This window comes from Ptychodera flava, chromosome 4 (assembly GCF_041260155.1).
Source record: "Ptychodera flava strain L36383 chromosome 4, AS_Pfla_20210202, whole genome shotgun sequence".
Taxonomy (NCBI): Eukaryota; Metazoa; Hemichordata; class Enteropneusta; family Ptychoderidae; genus Ptychodera; species Ptychodera flava.
The window spans coordinates 44,382,860-44,396,204 of NC_091931.1; the positions used below are offsets into that span (position 1 = coordinate 44,382,860).

At 35.4% G+C, this 13,345-nt stretch overlaps 1 protein-coding gene across 3 annotated transcripts in view; it reads right to left on the reverse strand.

Moving 5' to 3' along the window:
* The window catches only part of LOC139131907 (inositol polyphosphate-4-phosphatase type I A-like), a 45,953-nt gene continuing 32,608 nt past the window's right edge, over nucleotides 1–13,345 (reverse strand). For all 3 annotated transcript variants that reach the window (XM_070698222.1, XM_070698223.1, XM_070698221.1), the window contains 9 exons: nucleotides 12,786–12,965; nucleotides 12,542–12,610; nucleotides 11,207–11,330; nucleotides 10,271–10,391; nucleotides 9,774–9,914; nucleotides 8,763–8,860; nucleotides 7,152–7,264; nucleotides 6,521–6,675; nucleotides 1–4,250 (listed from right to left, as the gene is read on the reverse strand). In XM_070698222.1, coding sequence (XP_070554323.1) covers nucleotides 4,118–4,250; nucleotides 6,521–6,675; nucleotides 7,152–7,264; nucleotides 8,763–8,860; nucleotides 9,774–9,914; nucleotides 10,271–10,391; nucleotides 11,207–11,330; nucleotides 12,542–12,610; nucleotides 12,786–12,965 — 1,134 coding nt within the window. In that variant the 3' untranslated portion in view covers nucleotides 1–4,117. The remainder of the gene's footprint in view (nucleotides 4,251–6,520; nucleotides 6,676–7,151; nucleotides 7,265–8,762; nucleotides 8,861–9,773; nucleotides 9,915–10,270; nucleotides 10,392–11,206; nucleotides 11,331–12,541; nucleotides 12,611–12,785; nucleotides 12,966–13,345) is intronic.

A 13,345-nucleotide genomic window follows, 5' to 3' on the forward strand; every position in this document is an offset into this window, starting at 1 on the left:
TACATGTACTTTTGTGAGTTGATCACAGTTTATTGCAAAATACAAAATTGTGGTTTGGAGTAGGTGCATGTCAGTATGTGTGTCAGCTATGGTAGACACTGTACCAAGCATTGATCATGGCAGCTGTAAATAGTATATATACAACTATCTTACAAATGTTATGAGCTAACACATAGAGAAGATACTTTTTGTGAATGCAACTTAAACAAACAGATAAATATAAGGAAATTACGTTTTAACAACCTGAAGAGTGCTGATAAAAAAACATTTGTTAGCTCCTCAGAATATATGAGAGCACATAAAATACAGTGAGCTGCCGTAACACATTTCAAGTGTAGAAAAATATTGACTTCCCACCGTAAAATATTATGATTGTCCTTGATATTAAATTAAATGATGGTTTGAGGATTTTATAAGTACCAATAGGTTTATAGGTTTATTCCATTCACAATATTTGAGAATATGCATAATGCATTATTAATAGCACTCAATCCTAAATACACCATCCTCTAAAATGCCAGGGACACCTCTAACACTTCATGTGTACCTTGGTGTAAATAAGGTCTTGTTCTTACTCAGCAGCCGCCCTCCCCCTGGTGTTGCACTGAGGAAAAAGGGGGACCAAAGGAGATGTTGTCTTTTTATTCAAGACACAGTCTCCTTTGGAGTAGGATTTGAAATGAAAATATGAACAAAGTTTCTAGCTCTGTGGGGATTGTTGAGCTTCTTGTTACAGGCTCTCTACCCTAGTGTGTCCTGGCAGTTGAGAGAGGGGCAGGTTTTGGATTGATGAGTGCATATTAACAAACTGATAAAATAAACTGTATCATAAAATTGATTCCTTTTATAAACTAAAATATGCCACCTTGGTAATTATAACATCACTATCAAAGCTACATAAATCTTTTAGCAGCCATTGTATCAATATGACATTGCCATCAGGTGTAGGAAAGTCCATTGGTATGAGGTCAAGGCATAGCACATTCTACTGCTCAGATGGACTGTTACCGGTGAATACTAGTGTACTCATTTGATAAAACGTTGGCTAAGCAAACTTGACTGGTTTTACAGTGATACAAGTCTGCGGAGCTCCGAAGACTGACTGGTTGTTGCTAGACCTATGAACATGAATATCCTGACTGGACATGAAAGATGTCATTTTGTGTAAATACAGAAGTACATTTTAAACTGTTGCTGTAATAGCTAATAATGCTCATGACTGTCCTTGGATATGGACAGCTGAAAGCATCTATTATATAAAATAAGATACTATAAGAAATTAGATACAACTTTAAGAAATACATTGTACATATTTTTTAAGCATTTTCCCCCACAAAATAAAACTCACGTTTTTGTTTTCTAATTTGTGACATGTGCACTCAATCAAAGTTCTGATGTTTTCATTCAAAACATGTCATTTGTAAATTTTCATTCCTTCAAATTTGTGTTTCTTTCTGTATTTTCTGGTTACTTTTTATGATTAAGAATTAGAGCCATACTGTAAATTCACATCTGTAGAAGGAAATGAACTTTCTTTCTGTAAATTCACACAATGTTTGCGTTTTACTTTTTTACAAATGTCTGATTATGAGGGGGTAAACATGGAAACATCTATTATATACATGGTATAAATACATATATATCAAATACTGCACATTACAACATGTTATAAAACTGTTTCAAATATAAAATGTTTGCATAAACATTTCACTTACTTATGTACTGTTTACGTCATGTACGATTACATTCTTGTTTTTGTAATTGCATATTTTACTATTACTAATACAATTCTATTCACATCTGTAGTTGTATTTTTTAAAATTGGTATCTGCAGTCACTACACACACTGATACAGTTTATAAAATTGAGGTAATCATGCCATACAGCTTATGTTATTACAATACAATTAAAAGCCACACATGGTGTTTGATGACAGAAATCACCAATGGTAAGGATTTTTCCGAATAGATGCTACTCCTGAATAAAATCACCCAGAACATGAAAACAGCCTTGGATTCAACATTGTAGAACCACGAGATGAGTTGATCCTGGTCAACCATGATCCAAGTCTTTCTCTTTTCATGCATGCGTAATTCACGTCAGCACTCTATTTATTGGCTGTTCATTAAAGGATATTTCTCTGAAATATTGCTCAAATACATGAAGTTCACTATATGCCACAAACTGATCTGGTCTACAATCACTCAGATTTATACTGAAAGATCTGTTTACTTTGAGTATTATTTCCAGGATCACATTTCAGAAGAGGCATTTAGTCTGGTTCCCTGCCCTTTTCTACCACTGCTACACTCATGAAAAGGGTCAGGTATGGGCCGCCATTTTGGTCAGGAGCTTGACCAAAATGGCGGACTGTCACATGACTTCAGACAGATGATAACAATGATACACCAACATAGCTGAGACTGTCATGGCTGCTAAAAAACAAGTGAAGATGAACAAAATTACATGTGTTGCTTGTGGGGGAGCTAAACGATGGTTTAAGAAAATTTACGGCAGTGTAAGAAAGAGCGAGGGACTCAAATTTTACCTGCATATATATTAATGAGCCAAGTCACCTGACAAGATCATATGATCAGCACATATGTATTGTGGTAAGCTTGGAAATTAGATGACAAAAACTCAAATGTTGAAGTTTTGCTTTTAAGTTTCCGACACTGTTCATCTGTGATGGCATTTAGTGGTCAAATGAGGATTATCGTTCTTGGTTTGTTTCTCAGATGTGACAGACTATCCCTCCTTTCGCATGTACAGCAGTGACTAAAAATAAGTGATTTTTCGTTTTTCATGCAATGTCGACATAGGATAATTGGTTTAGGAAACCTTGGAGGTAACATTACTCCATGGGCAAACAAAATCTAAATTCGAAGGTAGCTCTAAGTTGGAAATGAATTCATTGCAATCACTATGCTTGCACTATTGACCAATAATGACAGCCGTGATTACAATACCCCATACTTTACCTTTTTCGTGAATGAAGTGCCAGCAGCGGTAGAAAGGCTGCAGGAAACCAGACTATGGAGGCGATCAGAGCGCCCTCATGTGACAAGAGCTTCACACTACAAACCAGAATGCCATTCTAAACTCTGTTTCTCTACTTCCCTACATGTAGGTTTCACCTAATTTCTCATGAGAACAAGATGGATTAAAGTTTTCAAAAGATTATCTTTCATAGAAACTGATGTATAGTGTCCATACTTAAAGTTGGACATATTTACTATTGTCACTTCATAATAAATCATACGAACACACAATTACACATGATTAAAATGTTTTCACACATCAATCAAATTCTTTCACTGGCTGACTATTTACAAATTTTATGGCACATCAAAGTATTTAATCTATGAACTTTTAGAATTGAGTTGTACAGCAAACCTTGACAACAGAGTTGAGGTCAAAGGTCAATATTACCTTGCTTGTATTGTTTTTCAAAGTATTTTGATGAAAATCCATCATTTTGGGTACATCACATGGTCACTCCACACAACCAAGTGCGGGCCCTGTGCAAGGGTTCACTCCAAAAGAATGCAGCATTTTGTCAGCTTTTTATACTTTTTTGAGTTGTACAAACCTTAACAGCACAATCATATCTGACTGTCAAGAAGACTATTAATAATTACTACTTAACTTTTAGAATCTCTGTTGAAAGCTCAACATGTCATGGCAAAACTACATAGGGATAAGAACAAATAGGCATGTACCATGCTGAAACTTCACTTGACAAAAGCCAACACAACAAAGTTTTCTTAAAGTGTTACACACAATAACCTATCAGATTGCAGCCAATTTGTGACTTTGTAGCACAAACCTATGCATACTTAATTTGACACACATGATTGCACTGTATTTCTATTTATTTACAACAAAATGGTTTGACATCTTTTTACCTATTAGTGTGTATCTCAAAAACACTGCCTATTGTGGCCAATCTTTCCATTATATCAACTATAACTTATTTTAATTGACACTGAATACTGTACAAGTTTAATACTATGGCAATAGACCAATAATAAAACATTTTTGTTTCATTTCATCTGTATAAATATGATTTATTTATATTAATATGATATTTTTTAACCTGATGGAATTCTGATGCCTACGTCTGAGTTTTTCCGTAAGTACCATCAGGTGGTCTGTAGAGTTTGGGCAGAGCCATGATCTGCAAGCTGTTGAAGGCATACTTCCTGATGCCCAGGTTCTTCATGGTGTTTGTTCTCCTGGTGCCTTCACTGAAATCAAATCAATGGTTTGGATGAGTTTTCAGAAAACTGCATGAAAGAAAATGCTTTGAGAAATGTCTGTCACCGATTGGAAGATTGGAAAGGGACTCTGTTACCATAGCAATATCATTCTGGATACGTAAAGAAAACAAACATTTAAACATGTTCAAAATTTAAATATTAGTATCATAAATGTATTCCAAATTTACAAATAAATAAGTTCACCGTGTGAGTGTACACATATATGTATTTAATAAATGTAGGTATGCATGTATGTATGTATGTAATATGTATGTATATATGTATGTATATATGTATGTATGTGTGTGTGTGTGTATGTATGTGTGTATCATATTCCAAATTCACTAATTAGTTCATTATGTGAGAGTACACTATGTGCGTACATATGCATGTATGTCAAAATGTATGTATGTATACATGTACATGCATGTATGTATCGTTGTATGTTTGTGTACGTAGGTACATTTCAGTGTAAACATGTATATGTGAATGTATGTCTGTATTTATTCATGTATGTACTCATGCATTCAAGTCATCATGTATGTGTGTGCCTAGATGTACATATTTTGCTATGTACGGGTCATCTCACGATGTCTCTATTTATACAACTTATACCACGAAAAACAAGCCAATCTTCTCTAAAATTTGAAAATTACTGCCAATAAATCGTCGACTTTTCATTTGAACACCCACAATGGAATGGAGCGACCCATTGTACGTCGAAAGGTTCACAGAGGTCATTATGCACCTGGCATGCGAGTTGGGGAGAATGACCTATCCCAGACAAGTAGGACAAGGGCTCTGGTCAACTGCAAATCTGCATTTGAATAAGGGCTACAGAGTGGTATAATGCACCTGTGTAGAAGGAAACTGTTTTAGTCTGATTGGTTAAATAAAATGGCTTGCTTTACTCTGTCGTATTGGCTATTGGCTAGGGAGAAGACATTCAATCTATAGATGCATGTGATTGCCTCGTGGATGCATCAGGCTTTCAATACCATTTTGGTGTTTTAGACTGGTCAAGATGAATCTTGTCAACTTGTCTAATCTGATGACCCTAGAGACTTCCTAGAGGTTCATGGACGGCCATGTGAAAACAACCAAAGTGGATTTTACACGGGCAAACTGCCCTTTAAAGAGCAGCCGCTACTACGGAGTGCATCAATCCACGATGTGTAGTTCAACTTATAAAAGAATGTGGTGATGATACTGCTGACAGGACCATACTATCGATGTCATGGCCTTCTATCCAAGCCATCTCGCACATTTGCTTCACGTAAAGACGCCTACTTTCTGGGAGGAAAACTTGATTACCCCTTGGCAAGGGTTGAACACGGGACATTCTTGCAAGGTAATTTAGTCTTTTATTAATATATTTATAAAATCATAAAACGAATTATGTGAAGTTATAAGATTAAATTCATTGATCAAAATATTTTGTAGTGTGTGCGGCAATATCACATAATTTCTTTCCTCTATTCCCAAAAAAGGCTGTATTTATTTCCATGCTATTTGTGACATATGTTTGTGTTTGATAATTGCAGGTGAATGTGGCAACATCTTTGTACCATCAGGGATTCGATGAGCAGCTTATCAAAGAACAAACAGGTCACAGATCAGATGACGGTTTACACGCCTCAAATGTTTGTCGATCTCACTACAAAAGCATGGGTCGAATACATCTACCATTTTCATCTAGAGGAAGCTGTAAGTAAACCAGTTTCTTAAGTTGCTACGAAACAACATAACAAAACAGACAGGATTGGTCAAACCCAAGAAGTCGCCGAATCTAAAAATAGACAGATCTTCATCAACAAATCGTGTTGTTTATATTGAGCATGGTTCAAAGAAAGTTAAAATTGAATTATAAAATGTGATGTTATAACATATCAGTTGAAAAATTGTCTTCATTATGTTATTGAATGTGTGTGAATGCTTTAGGCATCTCGACTGGACCTATTGTTCTCATGCAAATTAGTAATCGTTCATACTTTGTACATATTTAGATAAGTAATCACTACACTTTCATTGATGTGATAATGATTTTCTTTCATTAAAGTGTGGTGATTACTTATTTACACATGAATAAAAGTGTGCACTGATTACTAATTTGCATAAGAACAATAGCTGGCAGTCGTGATTTCAGGGATAACTGGATGGCAAGAACAATAGGTCACATGACCTGGAGTAGTATAATTCTTGATACTGACTGGTCAATGCATTTCTATAGAAAAGTACAGAGGATATTACATGTATACCTTCTCATGGTGTCCAGCAGATGACTAAATGTCCTTGCATCCAGCCAATACTGTCTCTGTAAAATCATGCATTGTTCCAATGTAACAGACATGGCTGTCCTATCCTTGGCACTCTTACAGCTGGTGAAACGGATCCCATACATTTCATGGGTAAGCTGGTGGTAAAACAGAGTGATCAAACTAAAAAGGTATTCTGTGAATTGATCATAGAGTACAGAATTGAGACATAATTTCCATCTTGTTTCATCTTGAATAACAATCCAGGTACAATTACAGTGAGGATTATACAATATTAAATAGATATGAGTATAAATAATGTACATAAAGATATTTTTGGTTAAATGACAATTTTCCTAAATATTTGGCAGTATGATTTCTAAATATTTACTCCTGTTTATTGATTTGTTGTGGCTATAATTTGTATATGAAGTTCTTCTGTCAAGATGGTATGTATTCATAAACTCCTGATGATTTAAAATAGCAATGCAGAAGCTATACACTGAGATATTATAATCCTGTACATAATTTCAAGCACTGTGAAGTCCTACAAATCAACCAGACTATCAAATCAGGTCAGACGGACTGGTGGGTAATTTGCGTGATGTTAGACACATGAGGGCGCTGTTACTACCTGAGATGCCAGTTGCAGAATATCCACATTCTTGGGTTTCTTGCTGCCCACTGCTTCTTGAAGCCTGGTAAGTAACACTTCCAAGGAATCTGTCTTTGATACTTCACCAGTTGCTGAGGAAATAAAGTGACAAGGTCACAATCCTTAGGGGAGTGTGTACGTGATATTGTGATGAATTTTGTGTGTATACATGCTCACATGTGCGTTCAGGATGTTTAAAAAGTGAAGCCATGCATGCATGTATACACTTAAGTACGAGTGGATCTCCTCTCCCAAGCAGCAACAAGCAAGTAGCCCCTTTGATATTGTAGTGTCCAAAATAGGGTTTCAGATCAGCATATAATTTCATTGATGCAACAACAAAGCCATTAACATGGTTCTTTTCTTATCTGTATTATATTTTGGAAAGACATTGTATTGACAGAAAGATTTCACAGGTCAAATTCGTCAAACTTTTCTTATTGTATCAGACTGGGCAAATTCTCATTCAACCCAAGGGCACAATAATATATATACAAGTTCAAGGCCCATAAGCTGCATCTCTTTGTAATTTGTCAGCATCAAAGTATCTTGCAATTTTCTCAGATATTCTCTGAATTTCACCAATTAAGAGAAAATTAACACAGGGATGGTGGCCATCTTGAATTTCAAATACAGTAAAAGTCAGTTAATTTGTTTCTCTGGAACTAAAATTTAGATGAGACCTGTGATTTTTATTCTGGCTTTGGTAGGAATATGGTTAACGGTTTCATTGAGGAAGGTTTTCGAAAAAGTCTAAGTCTTTCACTTTTGAAGCGCATACTACCTTAAATGAAACAGCTTTTTCATGCATTATGAAACATTCATTTGCAACAGAAGTGGAAGTAAATCTACCAGTATTTATTTCATATCAAATTCCCCTTTTAGTTTCAAAATCTGGTCTTATTATAAACAAACAGAACAGAAACATCCAAGTGGAAGACATTCAGTGCTGTGTGTGCTGATGGCTGACAACATGTTGCCCCTTTGATGATCCGAATGCAAGGGTCCATACCTCAAAATCACTAAAGGTTCAAGGACTTTCAAGGACTTTGTCAGCAATTTTCAAAGATTTTTCAAAGTCCAAAATACTATTTTCCAGATATAATTTTTACAATATACACTTTTACTTATCATGTTTTTACGATATTACAACTGACCATCTTGTCATTTTAAAAAAAATGTGGGTGGGTGGATTATCAATTTTCCACGACTTTCCATGACTTGGTTGTGTTTTCAAGGACATTTCCAGGACTTTCCATGGAGGTTTTATATAAAATTCAAGGACTTTCCAGCAGTGTGTGGACCCCAGAATGCTATTACAGACAATATTGCTTTGTTCTAATTTGCATGGAGGTGACATATCTTAGCAACACGTCCATTTATCACTGATCTTTATTAAAACTTGCACATGCAGTAGCAGTTGAAGTCGATTATGATATTTGTTAAGTGTCCATCAGTAAGCACATTTAAAAATCATGTAAAATCATGAAATAATGCATCAAGTTGCGACAGAAAAGCTTTCAGATGATACGTGTAAGATTACCTTCATGGAAGGATTTTTGAAAAAAAAGGAAATTGTATAAAACTTACATTTTCTTTTGGACAGTTTCATGAACTTATCCCAGTAATTTCTCATTTCGTACACATTCTCCCTGTTGACTTGATCCTGTAATGATGTATCTCCAAACCTGGAATATTAAGTCAAGTTCAACTATTACTGAAATTCCATTCACAGACACAATACAATATACTGTAGTTTTCTCCATATTTACTGACAATACAAGTACAACAACAGAGTAAAAGAAATTCTCATGTTTGTTAGTTCAGATAAATAACAATCAGCTAGCTGTAGCTTTCTGAATTTGTGTGGAAGATATATGTACAATATTGATGTAATACAACCTAGAAACTGCATGTGTGCAAACACGCCTTGATTTCTGTGATATCTGTGTAGATTTTCTGACGTTAGTGGCTTTTATCTGACTGATATTTTTGATATTTTCTTTGACTTCCTCTTCTGTTTGACCTTTCTTGTGCATTTCTGATTGTCCTCAACAACGTGTTAGATTACATCAAAACTGGATGTTAAACAGACTAGGTGACAATAACAACTATGTTTGGCTTTTATCTGACTGATATTTTCTTTGAATTCCTCTTGTCTGACCTTTTTTGTGCATTTCTGTGTGTTATCCACAATGTGTCAGATTACATCAAACAACCACGTTATATGAATAAAACTGGATGTTTCACAGACCAGGAAATATGCAGAAAATAACGACTGGGCATCCGAGCAGGTAACTTTGAAAAGTTGTCTGAGCAGGTAAAATAGTACAAGTGTCTTGATAATCATGTCTTGCGTGCTCTACAACCAGTATCTCTAACCTCTGATCTCAGCAAACAAAAAATACACAATTGTTTCTACTGTACATCTTGTAGGTAAATGTCAAATTTCACCTGCCTAGCCAAATATGTTCATGGACAGGAGGGCAGGCCGTTATTTCCCAATCTGTGACAAAGCTTCTGTTAAGCAAAGAGATATGTGCTGAGGAAAACCTGTTTTGAAATTTTACGTCAATTTTTTACTGTGTGTTTGTGACTTACCTTTCTGCAAGAGTTGCTTGCTCATTGATTCCCATCGTAAACAAAACAGGACAAAGTTTGATTTGCTGGCCTCTCTGAATTTCACTCGGCAGTTTTGAAAACAAAGATGCTGGCACAGGAATATCAACAATTATGTGAGACCTGATACAGAGAAAAAAGACCATGATCTTAAAAAAGTAACTGACAGCTGTAATGACTGGCAATATACACTTACTTACATAATGCTATTTATTTGAATTGTAGTTTACTCAATGAATGAACACTGAAAAATGTATAGATATTGGTCTACTCATGTTTGACCACTGAGGGCACTGTTCTGCCAGTCTTGATTAATCGTGATAATTGATATAGAATATGAACATGATAGGTTTAGACCATTAACTTCTTAATTGACTGATACACTCCCTTCTGATATACTTATTTCTATGCTTTCTACTTCTAAATCCATGTCCTTTCTCTCTTTTCCTGTTATATTATGTCAAAGGTGAATTTCATACCTGTGGCCTGTCATGGTTGGTAGTTGTCTCGAGTCATCGCCACTGCATGTCAGTCTTATAGTGACATCATTTAAATCATCAACCGCCACTATCATGTCTTCAAGCATGCCCATCTCATCTCCTGGAAATTCAAATACAGCATGAAGTGTTAAAACAGGTGATGGAATGGCTTTTTAAAGGTGAGACTTCTCTCATTATCTCAGTTTGAAAGAGACGATAGTGTATACCAGGTCACCTTGAACCAATATTATTGTCTCGATATGTTTTTGTTTTGAAATGTCATACCATCTGAATTTCACAGATGCTCAAAGAATTCTGAGCAAAATCCTTCCTGCGATAGTAATAATGTGGATATGCTAGTACTGGTGGCTTTCAAGGTGAAAAAACATGAATTGCTGCCCAGTCCTACAGACTTTACGAAGCTAAATATAGAAATGCAGACTTCAGGATAACAATAAATTGAAATGTGGCTACATTTTTTATGAGAGCCCAGTACTTGTTGAGACACTTTTTCTCTATGTTTAACGATTTGTTACAGATCTGCTGCTTCAAAGTGTAATTGTGCTTTGTTTATGTGATTTAATCTTGTATTACTCTGTGCAATGAAGTGGTCAAAACTGCAATGCAAAGTGTCTTTAACTGAGTGATCAAGTCTGTATATTTATGTATTGATGAATCTTGAGAAATGGAGAGACAACATTACACGAGTTGCCACTCATGAAATTCATGCAAATTTTCATTATTTAAATCATCAATGGATTTCACACACTAAGAGATAAAATGTATACTTGGATACAATGAGCTCTTTCCAGGACGGAAATCCAAACAAGAAACAAGGGTACGAAAATGTCTACGCTGATTAGCTTTCACAATATATATGCATAACAAACACCACTGGATATGCTACACAACACACTGACTCTTTCTGAACCTTACCGTAAGTACTTAGCAAGCTTTCAAACTGAAGTAGTATGCCAATGTGGCTAATTTGATGTTGGAAACTCAGATCTTTTCCATGGGTTGCAAGCTTTGTGTAGATGCCAGCGATAACGCTTGTAAGCTGTAATGCAAAACAAGAAATATTAAAAGTATTTCATGTTTGTTCTGTCGGTATAACACTTCCTGATCATATTTTCAGTAATTAAGACTCTAGTTTGGATGAACACTTTTGATACAGAACCATTCTCTAATAGTTGGATATCCTGTGAAAACAATCTCAACTTGAAACTCCTCAAAACAACAGATATAGTTGCTATGAATTTATTTCCAGCTCCTGCCTCTCTTAGATAAAACCAAAAAACCTCTGAAAAGGTGTAAAAACTGCACCAGTGGGAGTGTGAAAGGGATAAAATTACAATATCAGAAAAATACCACAATTATACGGTGTCGCTCAAATTTGATCAGAATTGGTACATACCAAAGATCAACAATAAGTGTTATTTCTATATGTTCAGTGCAGGAAAATTATACGTTAATGTTATGACAATTTCTGCACAGTACAACCAGGAAAACAAGAAATATTTGAACCAGAAAATTAAGAATGAAAAAAGTAAATAATGTCTGAAATATTAGGTACTGAAGGTCAACTTTAGCAACATGCATAGTAGAGAATCTTTCAACCAGGCCAGGATGTACAAAAATAGACATCCATGGTTTCAGCAGATCTGTTAATATGTCACACTTCATAAACAATGACAGGAAATGACCATTAGCTGTTTCAGTTACTGTTACCACTCCCAAACATATAATAGGTACCTTGCATACAAATAGGTTAAAGGTCAAAATCCTCTTATTCAGATGTGTGGGCTGATTCAGTTCACTGCCACCACTCCTGCACACTTGCAGTATTTCCCTTTTTCTTGCCTCATTTGCACATTTTTGACACTGATGTATTCATTTGAACAAATTCACATCTCAACCCCTACATCTACCTTTACACCGAATACTGAGACGGTAGCTTTGGCGGTATGGGAGCTTTTGTGTGTGACGGACATACATCCGCACATACATACCCACAAATATACAGACATACAGACGCCACTCAGACTCATCATATAAGCTCTTTTTGGTATTTATATATAAAACCAAATATGAGCTAAAAACAGCAGATAACAAACACTGGGTGTCAGAATATTGTAATTTTACCTCCATTAGATTTATTTAAATAGTGATGAATTGAGTTTGTAAATAAATTTTCCAAAATAGATTATTATTGTGATAACCTTTAAATTCTGACAAAAAAAGAAAATGAACAAGAGATGAGAAACTTACAGCTTGACTTAGCACAACATCTCTTCTGTACTGTATTGATGACAACATTGTTCTATACTGGTGCCCTTCCTGTAAGAATAAATGTATTATAAAAAAGACATGTTTTTCAGCATGGAATATTACAATGAAGTCACTGACAAACTTGCACAGCCTATCTTGGTATGTAATCAGAAAATTAAGAAGTCCTGTAATTGGTCTAATAACTATAGCAGCCTCTTCACAGTAGTAAGTATTCATGACTTACTATGATCTGTGTCAATGCAAGGCAGTTTGATGCATGCTGGCACAGCTTGGTAACTTGTCCGGTCAGAGCTTCAACCGTCGAAACAACATCATTTTGCCAGCTCCGTTCATCTGCTGCACTGTTGTTGTGTAGCTCACCAAGCTTCACCAGGTTTTGCTTCATCTCTATAGACATTTGTTCCTATGACAACAGAATATGAAATAAAGAGGGATATCACAAAACAATTCCCTCATTTATGTGAGAAGAAGTGATTTGATAATTATGTTCAACATTTGAAATGTGCCCATGTACGCTAACAGTAACTTCTATGTTGATTTTTCGTTACCGCTGATAGTATGGCTGAAACTATAAATATCACACAAACATTGTAAAGTGACCAAATTACAGTCCTGGGCACTAACTCCATAAGCACAAAAGGGTATATTCTGTTTGAAATCAGGTAGCACACGCCTATGTTGTTATTGCAGTGCTTTATCCAGTATTATATCATACCAGTATATTGGTGGCACAGAGCTAAATCCTTTTTTGATGTTCCATGCCGGAATTTCAATATACTGTTA